This window comes from Calidris pugnax, unplaced genomic scaffold (genome assembly GCF_001431845.1).
Source record: "Calidris pugnax isolate Ruff unplaced genomic scaffold, ASM143184v1 scaffold102, whole genome shotgun sequence".
Classification (NCBI taxonomy): domain Eukaryota; kingdom Metazoa; phylum Chordata; class Aves; order Charadriiformes; family Scolopacidae; genus Calidris; species Calidris pugnax.
Genome location: NW_015090846.1, coordinates 5,090,580 through 5,107,518, shown reverse-complemented (window position 1 = coordinate 5,107,518; position 16,939 = coordinate 5,090,580). Strand labels below are relative to the sequence as shown.

Here is a 16,939-nt window from a genome sequence, read left to right as displayed (position 1 = left end):
TTGCAGCTCTCAATCCATTCTTGGGTTTTAAAATACCCACCCTTAAAGTTCATAGTAGTCACTTCATTAGAAAAAGATCTCTGCTTCTTAAAGGAGAGATGGTCCATTGTATGGAGCTCTGCCGTGGGCTGAATAGCGTCAGGGAGAGTTTTGTTGGCAAAATACAGAATTAGGACTTGAATAATTCAACTCAGAATTTAATATCTCTCTAAAATTACCAAATCAGTGCTACAGTTTATTTCTGTCTGCCTTCATATTATCTGCCTCAGCTGTGTCAGCAGATGTATTTTGAGTATCAGTAGCCCCTGGACCTGAGAGATGACTGGATGCCTTTGTGGGAAAGCAGCAGTGAGCCCATGGACCAGTCACCAACACGGGTGGTCGGGAGCAGGCCCATTCTTTCACAGCTGACTCCTTTCTCTGAACCTCAGTGTCCACTTTCTGCACAGAGTGTTCAGCAGGATCACACACCTTGCCACTGCCCTGCTGTTCCTCTGATGGCAGCTCTGGGGGAGCACGTTCTTTGTGGCGAGCATCAGGACAGTTCACTACCAGAAAAAGACCTTGTGGGGTGGAAGTGAAACCTTTGTGGAGATGTTGCAATGTTTCCCTCTGTAAGCAATAACAGAGGCTTCCTCAAAAGCGTTGCCGCAGCTGTTTCCGTTGCCAGTGACAGACCATAAAGTTCTCATCTGCCCCCAAAACACGGGGTGTCCCCCACTTCTGGCCACAGGGAAAAGCCACCCGGTGCCGGCTGAGCCCGTCTGAGCATCATCTCTGAACGCAGCAGCTGTGTGTTGTGCTTCCCTCCTGCAGCACCGTTGTCGTTTCCGTTTGTCAGCGATTACATTTTCATTCAGGTGTGTTTATTTGTTTTGTTTGTGCTCTGCTTCATTCCCAAATCAGATCACAGCACAAAGGAGCACACGGCGTGTGTGCCCTGCGCTTGCCTGTTACTGGGTCGTCTTCGACAGGCTTCATTGGGTATTACAACATGTTTGCCTTCTCATGCATTACTTAACTTTGCTTGTTATTTTTTAATTTTGAGGAAAGTAGACTTATCATTACCTAAATATATGGCCCACTGTAATGCCGTGCTTAATGATTACATTTAATTGCCAGTTTTATGCACGGCACTTTGGAACACCAGGAAGAAATGGGAATGTCTCTGTGTAAGCACTAGGTTCTTAATAAGGATCTTAGGGTAGAAAAAAGAAGAATTTGTAATTGTATCTATTGGAACTGTGTTTTTAAAAGTAGTATAAGCAGGAAAAATAAATAATTTGTAATTAAAAATTACTGAATTGGCGCAAATTGTGGCTGTTTCAAGGAAACTGGCAGAAATCCAGATTTTAAAATGTGGTAAGAGATGATTTCTTTTCATCTCAGAATTGCAGAAAAAACCCATGCCGGTTTTATGAAATTAAATGAGTATAGGTATCAGCCCATTTCAGAAGAAAAAATAATCAAAGTAGCTGCAATTTATATTCAGGGTGAGATTCAGGGAAGTCTGTCGTGCAGACAAGGGTACATGTTGGCGTCATAATAAAACCTGGCTCAGAGAGGGGACTGGGGGAGAGCTCACTGCTTGAGTTGCTTTGAAGTTTTATTTTTATAAAGTGCATTTTTTTTTGCCCCTGTGGCAGCAAAACTATAATGGGATCAAACCCTCTCCTGCTGCTCTTGTCGACTGGCCCGCAGCAAGGTGACTCCTGGTTATTCATCATCCGTGCTCAGGTAGGTGATAGATGGTTTACAGCACCAATAGCAAAAAGGAAAAGAAAAAAAAAAAAGTTCTGAATCCAATTAATCATTGATCTGGAAGGATAAGGATATAATAAGCCTGGGGGATAATAAGCTGTAGCGCTGCTCCCTGTTCTGAGCACAGGCAGTGCTGGGCGCTGCCGCCGATGCTTTTGTCCATTCCTCAAGCTAAATCCTTCCAAACCCACCAACTGGTAATTGGCCCTAAAAAACCCCAGCATTCTTAATGTGCATTAAACTATACAGCAAACTAAAACTCATTTAGAATAGTTCACTAATGTGTGTCTGTCCCTTAGGAGCTCCATACAAATGAAAACTACAACTCGCAACTAAATTCTGCTTCATTTCTCTAGTTTTAGATGTGATCCTGACCTGCAGACTAAGAATCAGGGTGTACTTATATACGCACTTGGGGAGTAAAGTGCAAACGAAACTGTATGAATTCCTATAGAAAATAAAACTGGTTTGAAACATTCAACTTGGCATCGGGATTGTTTTGATGCAGGTGCCTCTCCTTCCCCCGCAGCCATCGTACTCTGTCACCCTCAGAACTGCGTTTAGAGGGATGCATTCCTGCTAACTGCTTTGTGTCTGAATGAAGGATGGTATTTCATTTTGTCAAAGGTGTTTCACCTCTTCTTTTCTGCCCCGGCAGCTTCCCTGGCACATTGTCCTGGGCCGAAAGCCGACGGATTTTGCCATAGTGGGCTTCGGTGCTGTGCTGGGTACCAGCCCTTGAGCTTGTGTCCTTTTTTGTCTCCTGGTTGTTTCTTTCCCCACCTCCTCTCACCACCAATTCTGCTTGGTTTTTTAGTGCACCTGATGAGATTGGCCCAGGACACGACCATCACCTGTGAAAGGTCGAGGGGGTCTGGAGTCCTGGTGCAAAGTGGCCGCAGTCACGCCGTCTCACAGCAGCCGAGCTGCACAGGGGTTGTTCCTGCTTTAACCTTTTTTGAACACAATTCTGCCAGCACCTAAAAGCCATAAATAAAAGCAAACTTTCTTCAATCAACAGGACAAGAGAGCTCAGAAAGAAAACAGCTGGTCCTGGAAAACGAGGTTGGTATTTATCACCTTTAGATGTTTTAAGACATTCACACTGGTGGTATATCTAAAATGTGACTGCAAGTTAAGCTCCAGCAAACAAGACTTGATCCTGCTGAGATGTTACGTGCTCTGTCTCTGTCTTTTTTTCTGTCCTGTTTTCTATCTGCTGCTCCTCAAGTGCAGGATGAGGGCACAGACACAGCCCCAGGCTTGGCTCTTCCCGCAGGTCGTGGCTCTGGCCGGTGGGTTTTTGTGCTGCAGCTGCTCTGGTTCTGCTGCTGCACCCTCCGGGTGAAGAAGATGCACGTACCAGCTCTCAGTCACCTCTGTGTCTGACTTTCATCTTCAAGAAGTGCTATAAATAGGAGCTGGGAAAAACACTTGTCAGGTAGGTTGTGTTGCCTCTGGGAAATGTTTTGTTTTGGAAAAAGCAGCCTTCTGCAGAGGGAAGCAGCCAGAAACGACGATTCTTACAGGAGGGTATAACTGCCCTGGGAGAGAGGAGTGTAAAATCTCCTGGGTTTGTTCCCGTTTAATGATGTTCCAACACAAACAGCAGAACCTGGCCACGGAAGGCGAATGCGCAAGGAAGTGCCAGGCAACTGCTTGGAGTGAAATCACGGGCTGAGTGTAATGAGGGCATTTAATCAGGGTGCAGACCTGGGTGCCAGGCAGTGAGGGACAAGATTTAGAAAAGTTTATACTGGTTTGTTGGGGTTTTTTTGGCCTCCAATCTACGTCTTCTTTCTGGCACGTTTGAAATATGCCCTTATTGAAAATCCAAACAAACGTTCCTGTGTGATCTCTGGCTGACTCACACCACAAAGGGACCTGCTGGGGCGGCTCGGGGGGCCCGGGTGACTGAACAAGGGAATGGCTTTTCCACTCAGCCTCAGGGCCCCAGTTATTTTTGCCACCATGGGGTTTAGGTGGCTTCCAGCGTTGATCTTGGCAGGGCAGAGTGCTGGGCACCACAGAAGGCAGCGGGGCTGGGGGCTTCTCAAGAGGGAAACCCGGGAGCAGCCGTAGCCCTGGCTGCAACCTCTGCCCTTCCCTCGAACCGTAGGGATGGCTCTGCATGAAGAAGTGCTGCAGACCATTGACCTTCCTCACACGATCTGCCCTGGTGGGCAATAAGCTCCTTGCTGAGTGAACCATCACTTAAGATGGCACACAACCACAGGCAGATGTTTTCATTGCTGCTGTTTGTGCCACATGAACACAGGCTACGTCCGTCCCCACGTGGGCAAACGGTGGCTGGGCTCCTCCGAGGGGCTGGTTTAGGGGCTCCCAGGAGGTCCCATGGGCTGTGTTTACCAAGAGCTCAAACAGCAGCACTCACCTCTGTGCCCTCCCCAGAGCTCACAGGGGCAGGGAGCTCTCAGAGCCTTCGTTGGGTGATGCTGGTGGAGGCACCAGACTAAACACCACGTTTAGATGTAAACCACTGTCTTCTACCTTGGATGTGGCCACACGTTGTGATGGACAAGCTGGTGAAGATGTGAGTGATTTTTACAAACTGCCACGGCTGAAAGACTGGCAAAGAGAAGGCGAGGGCTGGGCAGTGCCAGGCTGGGGGAAGGTCCATGTGTGGGGTGGTGGGTCCTCAGGCTCGTGGAGGAGGAGGAGGTCTCAATCGTGTGTTGGATGCTGTATCTGGGGTTGGTACGTGTTAGTCCTAAAAAGAAATTATTTCACAGCTTTTCTCCCTCTCAGAAGGGTGAGGTGCAGCAGGGAGATGCTCTGCTGTCCTGGACTGTACCGTGTGGGAGCTGGTGGCACAGCTGGAGGAGATGTCAGATTTACCAGTGTTGGCTCAGCTGAGCCAATTCCTGGTGGAATATTCCTCCTTGGAGGCAGAGGGCATCTAGGCAGCTCTCTGTGTGCCTGGTGAGCTCTCGTACGCTTATCAGTTGGTACCAAAAGAGCACTGGCAGCTTTCAATAGCTACAAACAAAAGCAGGATGTTTGTGGTCTAACTGTAAGGAGCCTTGGTGACCTCTCCTGTAACACCTCCCTATAACCAGTTTTATTATCGCCTGGAAGTGCTTCACAACCCCTTCCTGAGGAATTTGGGTCATTATATACTTGGTTGATCAAGGATAAAAAAAACAACCAGCTGGTGCAACCAGAAATGATTGAAACTTCCAGGGCAGAAGGGGAGACATCATAGGGTTGTCACTCCCCACAAAATGGTCAACGGTCTTTGGGGTTCACACAGCCCCAAGAAGAGGGCTGTGTCTAGCTGGGTGTATCTACCTGGAGATACCCTATCTGTCACCCTCATCACCCCCTGCCTGCCCGGTCCCTCACGTGCTGCCTGGCCCCAGCTTTCGGGGCAGTGCCCTGGACCAGGACTCCCTGCCCTGATTCTCCTCATCTCCCATGGCTTCTTGTGATGGGCAGAGGAGCAGCCGGTGGTGCCTGGGGGGGTCAGGGTGGAGAACCCCACAAAGAAGATCCCGCTGGGAGCAGCACAGCCCCCATGGCCTCGTGGCATGAAGTCACCGTGCCAGGTAGATGTCCTGCCAGGACGGAGAAGGAACCCAGAAGTGGTCCCCTCCTCTGGCTCAGCACAGGGGCAAACCACAGCCAAGGTACAGAGAGTGGCTACTTCATGCCTACAAAACACCTGGCCAGCAAGATTGATGTGTGGATAGATTTTATGTGACAGGAATACACAATGTTGGACGTAAGCGCTGTGTCACCAGCATCGGAGCAGCACGGGGTGGTGGTGGCCGGAGGGCAGCGTAGCTCAAACTGTCACAGGAGACGCCCTAATGAGGCAATTCCCAAGGAGGAAGGTGGCTCCGTTTATTTCTTCTGATGCAGTGGGCAGTGACACGGCGTGGTGCCGGCGAGCACGGCCACATCCCAGCAGGGACACCAGCCTCCACCAACGCTCCAGGGACTTCTCCTCTCCCCCAGCTCCTGCTGCCTCCTGAGCATCCTGCCCCCTTGCAGGGCCTGGCGCTGGCGAGACGACACTTGGAAACTGGCTGGAGGAAATGAGTTTTTGAAATCATTTATTATTTTAAATGTCTGTTCTCCTGGAGGTGAAGCGGGATCTGATTGGGGATCAAGGCCAGTGGCAGTGGCTGCCAGCCACCACATCATTGTGTCTGCGAGGGGGGACATCTGCGTGTGTTTCTGGAGCAGGACAGAAGTGGGCTCTGTGTGCCTGGGGGACGCCATTGCTGAGCTATTAACGCTGGGAAGTGTTAACGATCACAGGGGGAGAGACATCATCACTGTGTCTGCACAGAGGTAGCGTCTTGCTCCGAGCAGCCCCGCTCGGGCGGCCAGCGGTGCCTGCTGGGGTCTGGCCAGCGGGTGGGAGATGTGGGAGGTCTGGGAGGTCTGATCTGATGCTTCTCCCCTGGTCTCCTCCCGCAGAGATGTTGCTTTGGTTCCTTGTTCTTGGCTGTGTGGGGCGGACGGTGCAGAGCGGCTGCAGAAGTGGATCAGGGCAGGTTCCTACTGCAAACTCAGCCACCGCCGGGCCAGCACGACCTCCTACAGTGTGTCCTCCCCGTCCCTCTGCCTGCTGTCACCTGCCTCCTCCACCTCCCCTGGGGAGCTCAGTGCCTCAACTGGACGGACTGTGAAGGCTCCCTGGGCTCCGTGCTCCTCTGTCCTGAGCGGGGAAGCCCTGCAGAAGAGGGGTGCTGGTGGCCTGGTGCTGGAAAGCAGCGGGGACGGAAGGTGACAAAGCACAGGGGAGTCCAGAGCATCCCGGGATGGGGGGTGTCCCCTGGGGAACCCCAAAGCTGGCTTCGTGCAAGGTATTCACTAGCAAGAGAACTGGATCTGCTGAGGACAGCGGTGGCAGCCACGCTCCTGAGGCGCTCCAGCTTTCCACAGAGCTGGTACCAGCACCTCCTCAAGGGCTGGTGTGGAGGATGCCCAGGATGGGACCATCTTCTATCCTTCTTCTGCTCGGCACAGGGGTGGGCAGGTCCCTGTGTCCCCGCCGCTCCCTGCAGGAAGAAAGGGGACATTCAGCACCAGGCTGGGAGCTCGGCTCAGCTGGCACCTGGGCAATGACAGTCTGTACCTGGGCAGGCTGTCCTGGTGCTAGAGCTCAGTAGATGGTCCACCACCCCGAGGGCTGCCATTTTCTAAAGCATCCGGCACGTGAAATGCCACATATGGGCACTTCTTCACGTTGAGGCACACGAGTTTCTCCAGCGATGCTGTCTTAACGATCTCAAAGCCAGTCTCCCCGCCGAAGGTACTGGGTTTCCAGTACTCTGGGGAGCAGACGGGGTTTCCAAAAAGCCCCTTCAGGGAAAAGGGAGCTCCAATCTCCACCATGCTTTCCCCAAAAATACCATTGGGTTGAGGTTTCTCAAGCAGCAAGCCCGGATAAAACTCCAGAGCATCAATGTCTCCATACAGCTCCTCCAGCTCTGCCGCCTTCTCTTCCTCTCCTGCACCAAGTGAACGTCAGAGGGCTTTAATGAGGGAATCACCCCAGCAAGGACTGGCCCTGCTGTGAGTAACGGCAACGTGGCAGCTCCCACAACCCAGGCAGTGGTGAGCTGGGCTCCCAGGCCAGGCACTGCCCTCTGGACCACTCATCCAGCCCCCCAAGAAGGAAGGACCCCTGCAACCAAGGCCCCAGCCCTGTCTGTCCCGGTGCTGGGATCACCACTAAGCAAGGCTTGGATGGGCAGAAGCCCAATAAGCCCAGTGGCGGGGGAGCAGCTCGTGGTCCTGTACCCCACAGCAAGCCCAGAGCTTCTGCGCTTCCCCAGCGAAGCCCCGAGAGCTCCTGTGCAGCCCTACCTGTCAGTTCCTGAAAGGACTTGTAGGGCTTCATGCCAAACCTCTTCCGATACTCGTTAAACGGCTGAAGCCTCAGCTGCCGGGATTCCTGGATGACCCCAATGGCCACTTGCAAGACATTGGCATTGATGGTTTGAGCCCCACCGATCTGGAGGGCGAGAACACAAGGAGGAGCACACATGAGGCACGAGGCAGCACCAGCATCTGCTCACAGGGAGCCACCGCGCCAAAGCGTCCATGTGCTGGGCACGGTGTCGTGGAGACCACCATGTCATCACAGCAGCACCAAGACAGGGAACCCATGGACAGTGCCAAAAGCAGCTGTAGAGCAACTTGGAGTAAAGTCAGTCCTGTTCCCAGGGCAGGTCAGGGAATGGTGCAGGAGAAGCCCTGTATGGATGGTGACCCACTGGCCTGGGAGGAGGGGAGAGATTACGGGGGCTTGGGGTCACAGGGAGAACCTAAACACCCAAAGAGCAGGGGGTCTGTGCCTCAGCCTTGCTGCTTTACGCAAGCAAAGAGGGTCAGAAATGCAGATGGAATCGCCTGGAAGAAAACATCCATGTGATGGCAGCAAAGAACGTGCCAGAGGAGCTCCACAGCCCGGGGCGGGAGATCCCAGCTCAGCTCCTGGCACCGACAGTGTTTACCACAGAGTCCCCAGAGCAAGAGACGGGGCTGCCAAGGCCCAGCCTTGCACCCGTGCTTGTGGGGAGGACTCGTGACGTGCCTGTCAGGCACTGCCCTGAGCAGAAGACTCTACGTGTGACCCACAACCCACTGCTGAAGGCAGATGTTCCTTACTGCTGTAACGGCACTGCCATCCTGGTACCACCAGCATCCCATCCCAGGTCCCCCAGCCCCGGCGCTGGCAGGGAGGGGGGAGCAGGACCTTACCCTTCCTGCAACCTGCTTGGAAAAGGACTCCACCAGCGCCTCCACGCCGTAGTCCAGGAGCATGGAGGTGTTGTAGAGGAACTGCTCGTAGCTGTACTCGTCCCCCTGGATGATGAAGGAGTCGGGCATCAGCCCGTGCCAGTGATAGAGCTGGTTGAACTCCACCGCGATGCGATTCCGGTACTGGAACTGTGTCCCAAACAGCAGCTCGGGGTCAAACTTGAGGCTCAGGTAGTACCCGCTGAGGTGCTGGACATAGTCTTCAATGACGATCTTAATGGTCTCCCCTGGGCAGGAGGTGAGAGAAGCTCTGTACCTGAACAAAGTTACCCAAGTGCTATGGCAGCACGTCCCAGCACCCACCCACCACCTGGGACCTTTCTGACTACAGGCTTGAGCTGGTTGGGAATTTTTCAGTGAATGTTTTTTTTCACCAGCAAAGACCAGTCTGCCAAAACTGAAATGGCCCCTGAGGAAGCTGGCCTTGATACGCTTCTTAGAGGCAATGTGGTGACAGGGGTCTCTTCTGGATTTTGGTCAAATTTATAAAAGAACATTAACATGAAATAATTCAAAATTATGACAAAATTATTCAAAATAAATTTTTTGATGGACCAAAGCCAATTTTTGCTATATGGACCAAAGCCAATGATCCCCAAAAGGCTGCCAGAGAAACTCCTCCAGCATCCTCCTTCAGCCTGGCCACTACCTTCAGAGACCAATTAATGTCCAAGTTCTTGGGACCTGCCCGGGGAGGTGGGACACAGGGCTCTGTGGTGCCCCTGCCCCGTGGCACCGCTGGTCCTCACCGATGAGGATGAGACGAGCTGTCTGGAAGAGCTGCTCGTCGCTCCAGGTGGGATGCTCCTGTTTCAGGATGTCGCAGACCCGGTTGTGCTCGCGCAGCCAGAGCGTGGCGTACATGCAGAGCCCCGGCAGCAGCCCAAACACCTCCTGCCCCATCGCCAGCTGCTTCTCCTTGGGGACGGCAGGCGGGTAGACCATGTGAACCGGAGCATGGGTGACCATGGGGGGGTACACCTCTCCATCCACCACCTTGGGGAGACAAGAACGGGGTGGCAGAAAGGGAGGAGGGGAGAAAACCGCCCAGCTGAAAGCCTGTCCAGCTGGGCCCTGCCTCCCCATGGGCACCATGGCCGCTCTCCCACAAGCACCAAGTAGGATGGGCACATCCCCCTCATGCAGGACCCCTGCTGCCATCAGAACAGCTTGACCCCAAAGCTCGTCCCTCCCGTCAGCAGCCACCAAGAGAGGCCCTGGCAGTGCTCCGCATGGGGCACCAGGGATGGAGTCTCTGACAGGGCTGGGGTCTCCTGATGCCCCTGGGAGTCTCCGGTCCAGGAGCTGCTGGAAGGACATGGGCTTCAAACAACCCTGGATCACAGGGCTGAGACATGTTTCAGTCATGCCAGGTGGTACCTGGAATTTCAGCTTCCCGTCTCGGAAGAGCCGCAGCTGGTGCTGCCGCTGCAGGTTGTCCCCGTACACGTGCCCCAGATCCACCTGCAAGAGATCACAGTGTCAAGGTGACTCCAAAAGGCTGTGTGTGCCCTGGTCCCTCTCCTCACTCCCTGCATGCCCCCGTGTCCTCCTCACCCCGTGCCCCAGCGCCTTGGTGAAGCCACGTCCCATCTTCCCGGACGTCTTGAAGAACTGGTGGGTGAAATGCTGGGCGAAGAAGGCAAACATCAGGTTGGTGCCTCGGGGATCGGCTTCAAACTTCTGCCGCAGCAGGAACCTCTCTGCCAGGAGCTGGGGGTCGGGGAGCTGCTGCTTCCCTGCAAAGGATGGAGGCTGAGGGTAGATGCCCCATGCCCAACCCAGCTGGGTACCAGTGCTGGCCATGGGGCCGTCGGTGGGCACTGTTGTATCTGCTGCAGCACCAGGCACTGATTACTCTGCCTCATAGTGCTCCTACACAAGCTACGACATGCCTCAGCAGCCCAACCTGAGTTGGCCCAGCAGCCTTTTGGATGCCATCAAGCTCCTGCAGCCCTTGGGGCCAGCAATAGCATGTGGCACTGCCAGCAGTGCCTGGCAGATGTGTCCATGGCAGCGAGAGCTTGGGCACGGGTGGGTGGGAAACACCGATGCTGCACTGAGTATGGACCCAGGGCGCTGCTCTGGCACCTCAGCCCCACAGTGCCCGTCCCCCCTGGGTCCAGCTGCGTACCTTTGGTCCCCATGGGCGTGGGGCAGTTGTCTGGCACGGGTGGGAGGACGCGGGTGTAATAGCTGACGTTGGCATAGGCCTCCCAGCTGATGTAGCCATAGTCGGAGTTGAAGGTGGGGGGGCTGGGGATGAGATTGGCACGAACTGGAAGGAGAGAGGAGGGGGTCACCATCACCACCGTGGGGCCCAGGCCATAGGGTAGCACCCCATGGGCTCTGCCCTCAACCCCTGCCCACGTGCTCGGTGCTGCCAGATGCCCTCTCCTGCCACCCCAAAACCCAGAAAGGTACCGGCAGCGGAGGCACGTGGGCACCCCAGGCTTTGCTCCCAGCCTTTTAAAGGCTGCAGTTCCCTGCAGAAAAGGAGGGCTCGTACTGGGTTCTTGGATGATGAATGAGATGACAACCACACAGAAATGGTAAAACCAACAGCCGGAGCCATGTGAATGTGTCACTACTGCTCCAAGGACTGGAACCTAAATATTTATCCAAAGTGATGAATGCGGGGACATGGGTAAAAGGACCAGCTCCATATTTCCAGGGGCTGCTTTCCGTGCGGCTGCTTGAGAGCATTTGGCCCAGGGACCGCGGCATTCCGAGAGCCGCTTGTGATTGCCAGCTGGCTGGCAGCCCGGCACGCAGCCGGGGATGGACACACGGCTGGGGATGGACACACAGCCAGGGATGGACACACAGCCAGGGATGGACACACAGCTGGGGACACATGGCTGGGGATGGACGCATGGGCAGCCCAACCTCCAACCCCCGCTCCCTGCTGCTGCCTGACCGGGCAGCCTTCCCTGGGCAGGGTGATGGGATGATGTGATGGGATGACGTGATGGGATGACAACCTCCCTGGGTGAAGGGACTCAAGGCTGGTGCCCACCATGCCCGTGGGAGCTGCTCAGCATCACTGCAGCCACGCCACCCCCACCCACACCTCTGCTGATGCCCGGGGTGTCCCTGAGACCCGCTCCAACCCCTCACCTGTGAGTATGAGCCTCATGAGAGTGTCCCTGATGAAGGTGCTGTTGACAATGTCCCAAAACCACTTGAAGTGGGTGAGGATGAAGTGGTAGAAGGCAGGACTGGGCTTCAGCCAGTCATGGAGGCGCGTCCAGAGCTCGGCTGGGGGAGACAGACCAGGTAAATCACTTGTTCTGCTAACAAAGCCCGTTAATGGCCCCAGCCCACCCATGCTGTCAGTGCTGGTGACAGCACGTGCTGCAGACACAGCGTGCTGCCCCGGGAGGTCCTCTGGGCGAGAAGGACTTACGGGAGGTGCAGTTGGCCCCGAAGTACCCGGTCCGCGTGCAGTCACACTCGTATCCTCCCAGGCCGACCCTCACGCACACCCCTTGGTGCTGGCAGGGGAAATAGCAGCAGGGATTCACTGTGGGGAGAGAGACATGTCACCCTCCATCCACGCTGTCACCTTCCTTCTGGAAATTGGCCTCATCCGAAACGCCCGGGATTGCCGAAGGAGCTGCCTGCACCCCGTGGCCACGCAGCGAGGGGGTGAAGCAGTGCAAACACAGCTCCGGTGCTAATAATAATAATATTAATAATGGCAATTGTCTGGGCTGGTGTTTGCTTTGGCAGGCGGCCCCCCCGCCCCCGCCACCCCGAGCGGATGGAAAGGGCTGACACCGCTGGGCTCGTTCCCCCGGCTCCCACCCGGCCCCTTCCTCCGCCGCCTGCGTGCCCCAGCCTGCAGGGGACAGATAAGGGTCCCTTCCCGACAGCCCCATGGTGGCAGGATCCCATGGGACAGGAGCAGCACTGCCACCAAGCTGGGTCGGTCCCACAGACCCGTGTTGGGGCCTTTGTGCCAGGAGAATAAAAGTCACCAGCCCCGCTGGGACACACAGCGCTTGGGGACAGTGGTGCCACCGACACAGCGCTCGGCTCCGGTGCCACTGGCTGTGGGGACAGGGATGGGCAGCAGGACTGGAGCACCAGAAGGGACCGAGAGCCATCCCCGGTGTGCCCAGCGTCACGGTTGATGAAGGAAGGTCTCCTGGGTCCTTCAGCAGCTCCACATGGTCCATGAGCTCATCAGGCCCCCGCTGGACCTGGTTCAAATTCTGCTGGAATTTAGGAACAGGTTCCAGCACCGGGGCGGAGGGATGGGCGCACAGAATAGAAACCACATTTTTTCCAAAGGAAATTGCAGCTAAAAATTAACATATTAGAAACATAAATCTAATTTTGCAAGGTTTCTCACTCTCCCAGCCAGCTGCTGCCTCAGGGCAGGGCAGGGGCTTCCCAGGAGCCTGGGGCTTGGCTGGCGGCTCTGCCCCAGCTGTGCTCAGCCCTGGGACCCCAAACCCCTCACGTCACAGGGGGCGGCTTGCAAAGACGCGTTCAGCTCCCAGCCCTTCCGTCAGACGCCCTTTCATCTCACATTTTTTTCATGCATCCAGACGGGAGGCAGCTGGCAGGTTCTTATTTCTCTAAGACAAATTAAGGTCAGACCACCCCTTTGGTTTTTCACAAGATGGGAACTTTTCGCAAAGGGAGCCGTGCTGCAGCGCAGCTGGAGCATCCTCTGGGCTGTTCCTGCATCGGTACCTCCGCACACAACTCTGTGGTAAATTTTGCAACACCAAAAAGGGCAGCCCCATGCCGTGCCCGCTGACACCCGGGGGGGATGTGGGGCTGACGTTGGGCTCCATGGGTCCAGGAGGATGCTCCATGCCATGGGCTCGGTCACGGCAGGTTGTGTCCTGCCCCGTCTCTCAGAGTCAGGAGAAGTTCAGTTTGCTGGGGCTCTCCCCAGCGTGGGGCAGGGTGCCATGTCATGGCCGAGCGTTCCTCCACGGCGGGTTTGGCCTCGTGCCGGCCTTGGCCAAGCCGCCTCCTCCCGCGGTTCACGGTGGTGTCAGCGCCGCGGGGTCCCGGAGGTGGGGCGGGAGCGGTATGTTCCAGCCAAGAGGGCGGGAGGGGGACGGTGCATGTCCCGGCCTGCGACAGCAACCCCCTCGCATCCCTTGGCAGCCTCCCTCCCGCGGCGGCTCCGTGCCTCTCCCCGGCCAGGAATCCTGCGCCGGCCCTGCCGGGATGGCTCCAGGTGTGGGGAAAGTGGGGAAAGCCGCTGCCAGGCCCTGCGCTGGAGCGCAGCCCCCTCCGTGGGGGCAGAGCTGGCCAACAGGCCCCATCACCGCTGAAAAATGCCAGATTTCGGGGACAACATCCGCTCTGCGAACCGCAGCCAAAGCAACCTGGGGTGAATCACGGCCGGGCTGGAGCCGGGGCTTGCTCAACGGGACGTTGCTCCGTGGCCACAGGCTTTGGAGATGATGAAAAGCTCACGCACTTGTTTTCTCTGATTCAGGGAGGTTTCCTCGGGCCCACGAGCCGTTCACGGCACAGCCAGATTGTCATCTGCAACCACTTCTGGCGACACCACGAGCGAGAGCAGCGTGCTAGGGCCACAGCTGCAGGCCACGTGGGGCTCAGCCATCCTCCTCCCTGCACCTGAGTGGGGCTACTGGCCGCAGGGATGGGTGGCCAGGCTGTCTGGGGGGGTGAGGCAGCCACGGGGCTCTCGGTGTGGCAGCGGGCTCCCCCCTGCAGCCCGGGCTGATGCTCCATTGCAGAGAGGCTGTGCTGGGAGGGGGTGGTTAACCATGGGCTGTGGAAACAGGCATAAATCAGAGGGGTCCGTGCCCAACCTGACCCATGGCTGGAGCTCGGGCAGATGGTGATGTCCAGGTGCCCCAGCACCTCCTGTTTGCCAGTGGGAGAAGCAGCGTGAGCACCCAAGGAGGGTGGAGAGAATGGCCAGGCTTATTTTGCTTGAATGCTTGTACAAAACTACACCCCTGAAGGCAAGGCAGCAGCCAAGGGCAATATCTGCTGGGGAAAACAGAGAAACACCATCGGACCGGCTTGGCTCCGCTCACAGCACAGGAAAAGTCTACAAAAAGCAAACAGCATGGTTCGGAGCCAAGGTGCAGCCAGCAAAGGAGTCAAGTAGAAGTGCTCAAAGCAGCAAACACCAAATGAGCAGGAGATCCCAGCCTCAGCCCAACATCCTGTTATTTGGTCTTCGAGAGCAGATCCGAGGGGTAGATTAGGGCTGTGGTCCTCCTGGTGCAGCAGGAGCCCGGCCGCTCTGCTGACAGCACCCCGGGGCACGGTGCAGTTCCCCTGATTCCTCAATCAGATATCTCCCTCCCTAATTAAGGCTTGGAAGAGCGCCATCCTTTCATGTATATCCTGGGTATCTTTTTTTATTTCCCCCCAACGTAGTGAAGTCTGCTTTGATCCAGGCATGCAGCAGTCAGCTCCGGGGGTTGGTCACAGTGCATCTGTCCCAGCCGCTTTGGGAATGTGCTTCCCCAGGCCGTGTCCTGTCCCCAGCAGGACACACAGATGCTGGTCCCAGCTGTCCTCAAGTCCCAGGAGAAGCTTCTCACGGAGATGAAATCCTTGCTGGGAGGTCCTCAAGCCAGTGGAGGGACTATGCAAAGGCCTGTCCCCACCACCTGAAGTCCAGTCCAGCGGGTCACAGCCAGGTCCATCCCATGGGGTACCTCCTTTTGTGCAGATGTGCCCCACAGCAGGGTGCCTGCTGCCTCCCCAGCACCATCTCTCCTCCTGCTGCTCCTACTCTCTCCCTCCCTCCAGCCTGGGACCCAGAAGCCCAGGGGGCTGCAGGGTGGCTTGGACATGCTGGGGACACCCAGCCCTGCTGTCCCCAGTGGGTCAACCTGCCACCTCCTGCTGGGTCGCACCCCAACCCTTGGAGTCTCCCACAGTGCAGCCACGCTCTGCATGGCCATGGGGCCTCAATGGGCTGCAACCCTGGGCCGTGTTCCCCTTTTGGACATGGATGCTGCTGAAACAGGGAAGTCCTCAAGGAAGGGAACTGAGGGTCACTGGTTCTGCACAGGACCAGCCACTCTGGTGCAGAGAAGTCCCTCCTGTCCCGACGGGATGGCTGCAGGGAGACAACGTGCCCTGCTCCAGCACCCAGCTCTGCTGCTCAGCCCAAACCTGCTCCGTTCAGGATGCTTCTCCCATGGTCCCACATCCCCTGCGATGGGGGGGAAGTGCCTGCTCAGCTCTGTGCTTATTCTGGGGGCTCTTGGGTTTGGGCATGTCACTTCCCACAGTGGCAGGTAAAGCCGGGGAGGCTGCTGGGGACGGGGTCACTGTCAGCGGCGTTTGCAGCACGTGTGGCCGGAGCCCTGCTGAGGGATGCAGCCCACGTGCCTGGGACAGTTTTGCTGAGAACGTTACTTTAGTGAGGAACTGTGAAACCTGAAAAGTGCTGCGGGCTTCGTGCTGGGACGGCAGTTTTCTGCAGGGAGGAAGGTCATTGCATGGAAGAGGGGCTGGAGTCAATGCCCCATTAAGGACCTGGAGGAAACTGCACAGCAGAGGCTGGGGATGGAGCTGACGGGAGTCGAGACGTGGTTTTATTTCGCAACTCGCTCTGTGGACGCCTGCCATCAGCAGCACTAATCCTCAACATCCTCGGGTGCACGGGCAGCCCGGGCCCAGGGCAGCTGGGCCAGCTTGTAGATACGGGAATGAAACAATGGCTCAGGCCACCAGAGCCATTCCCACTGCTCCCAGCCCTCCATCCTCACCCCCAAACTGCAGTTTCACCTGGTATGTGTTTGGGGAGAGGGGGAAGGGCCCTGGCTGCCAGCATTCACGGATATTGCCCCCTTTTTGAGAAGCCCCATCCCAGCTGGGAGGCTGTGGGGAGCAGCTGGGTGCTGCCCCTCAGCCCGGTGGCAGGGCTGTCCCATCCTGTCTCAGGGGCTCCTGGGGCAGCGGTGGCCTTGGAGGGAGCCCAACCATCGGCGGTTCCTCCAGGCCTTGCGGGTGGTCCCCCCGCGGCGGGAGGTAAAAGGGAAGTTTGTTTTTCATGGGAGATGTCGGTCTCCGGTCAGGCGGGATGAGGCCAAGCCTGCAGCTCGGGGTGCTGCGGGGGCTCTGCCCCAGGCGCTGCCCTCGGGGCTCCCGGACGCCCATCTGCCCCTGCCCTCCGCCCCGGGGCCGCTGCCGGCCGCCCCACGGCCGGGGGCGATGGGTGCGATCCCACCCCGGGACCCGGCAGGGGCTTGGGGCAAACGCCCCGACCTCTCCGGGCGACCGCCCCCCGTCCCCCGCGCCTCCGGGGGTCCGACACCCCCGGTACTGGACCCTCCTGGACCATGTCCCCCCGCACCTCTCGGTACCGGCTCCTCCCCGCTCGCTCCCCGGGCTCCCCCTCGCTCCTGCC

The 16,939-nt window shown here is 56.8% G+C and overlaps 1 protein-coding gene across 1 annotated transcript in view; it reads right to left on the bottom strand.

The window, feature by feature from the left end:
* Positions 1-5,985: 5,985 nt before the first annotated feature.
* PTGS1 (prostaglandin-endoperoxide synthase 1 (prostaglandin G/H synthase and cyclooxygenase)) overlaps positions 5,986-16,939 on the bottom strand; it is a 16,504-nt gene continuing 5,550 nt past the window's right edge. Inside the window, exons 3-12 of the mRNA XM_014942743.1 lie at positions 11,972-12,101; positions 11,683-11,823; positions 10,697-10,840; positions 10,120-10,301; positions 9,943-10,026; positions 9,312-9,558; positions 8,503-8,789; positions 7,606-7,753; positions 6,872-7,247; positions 5,986-6,794 (exon numbers count right to left, since the gene is read on the bottom strand). Of these exons, the coding sequence (XP_014798229.1) occupies positions 6,892-7,247; positions 7,606-7,753; positions 8,503-8,789; positions 9,312-9,558; positions 9,943-10,026; positions 10,120-10,301; positions 10,697-10,840; positions 11,683-11,823; positions 11,972-12,101 (1,719 nt within the window). The 3' untranslated portion in view covers positions 5,986-6,794; positions 6,872-6,891. The remainder of the gene's footprint in view (positions 6,795-6,871; positions 7,248-7,605; positions 7,754-8,502; positions 8,790-9,311; positions 9,559-9,942; positions 10,027-10,119; positions 10,302-10,696; positions 10,841-11,682; positions 11,824-11,971; positions 12,102-16,939) is intronic.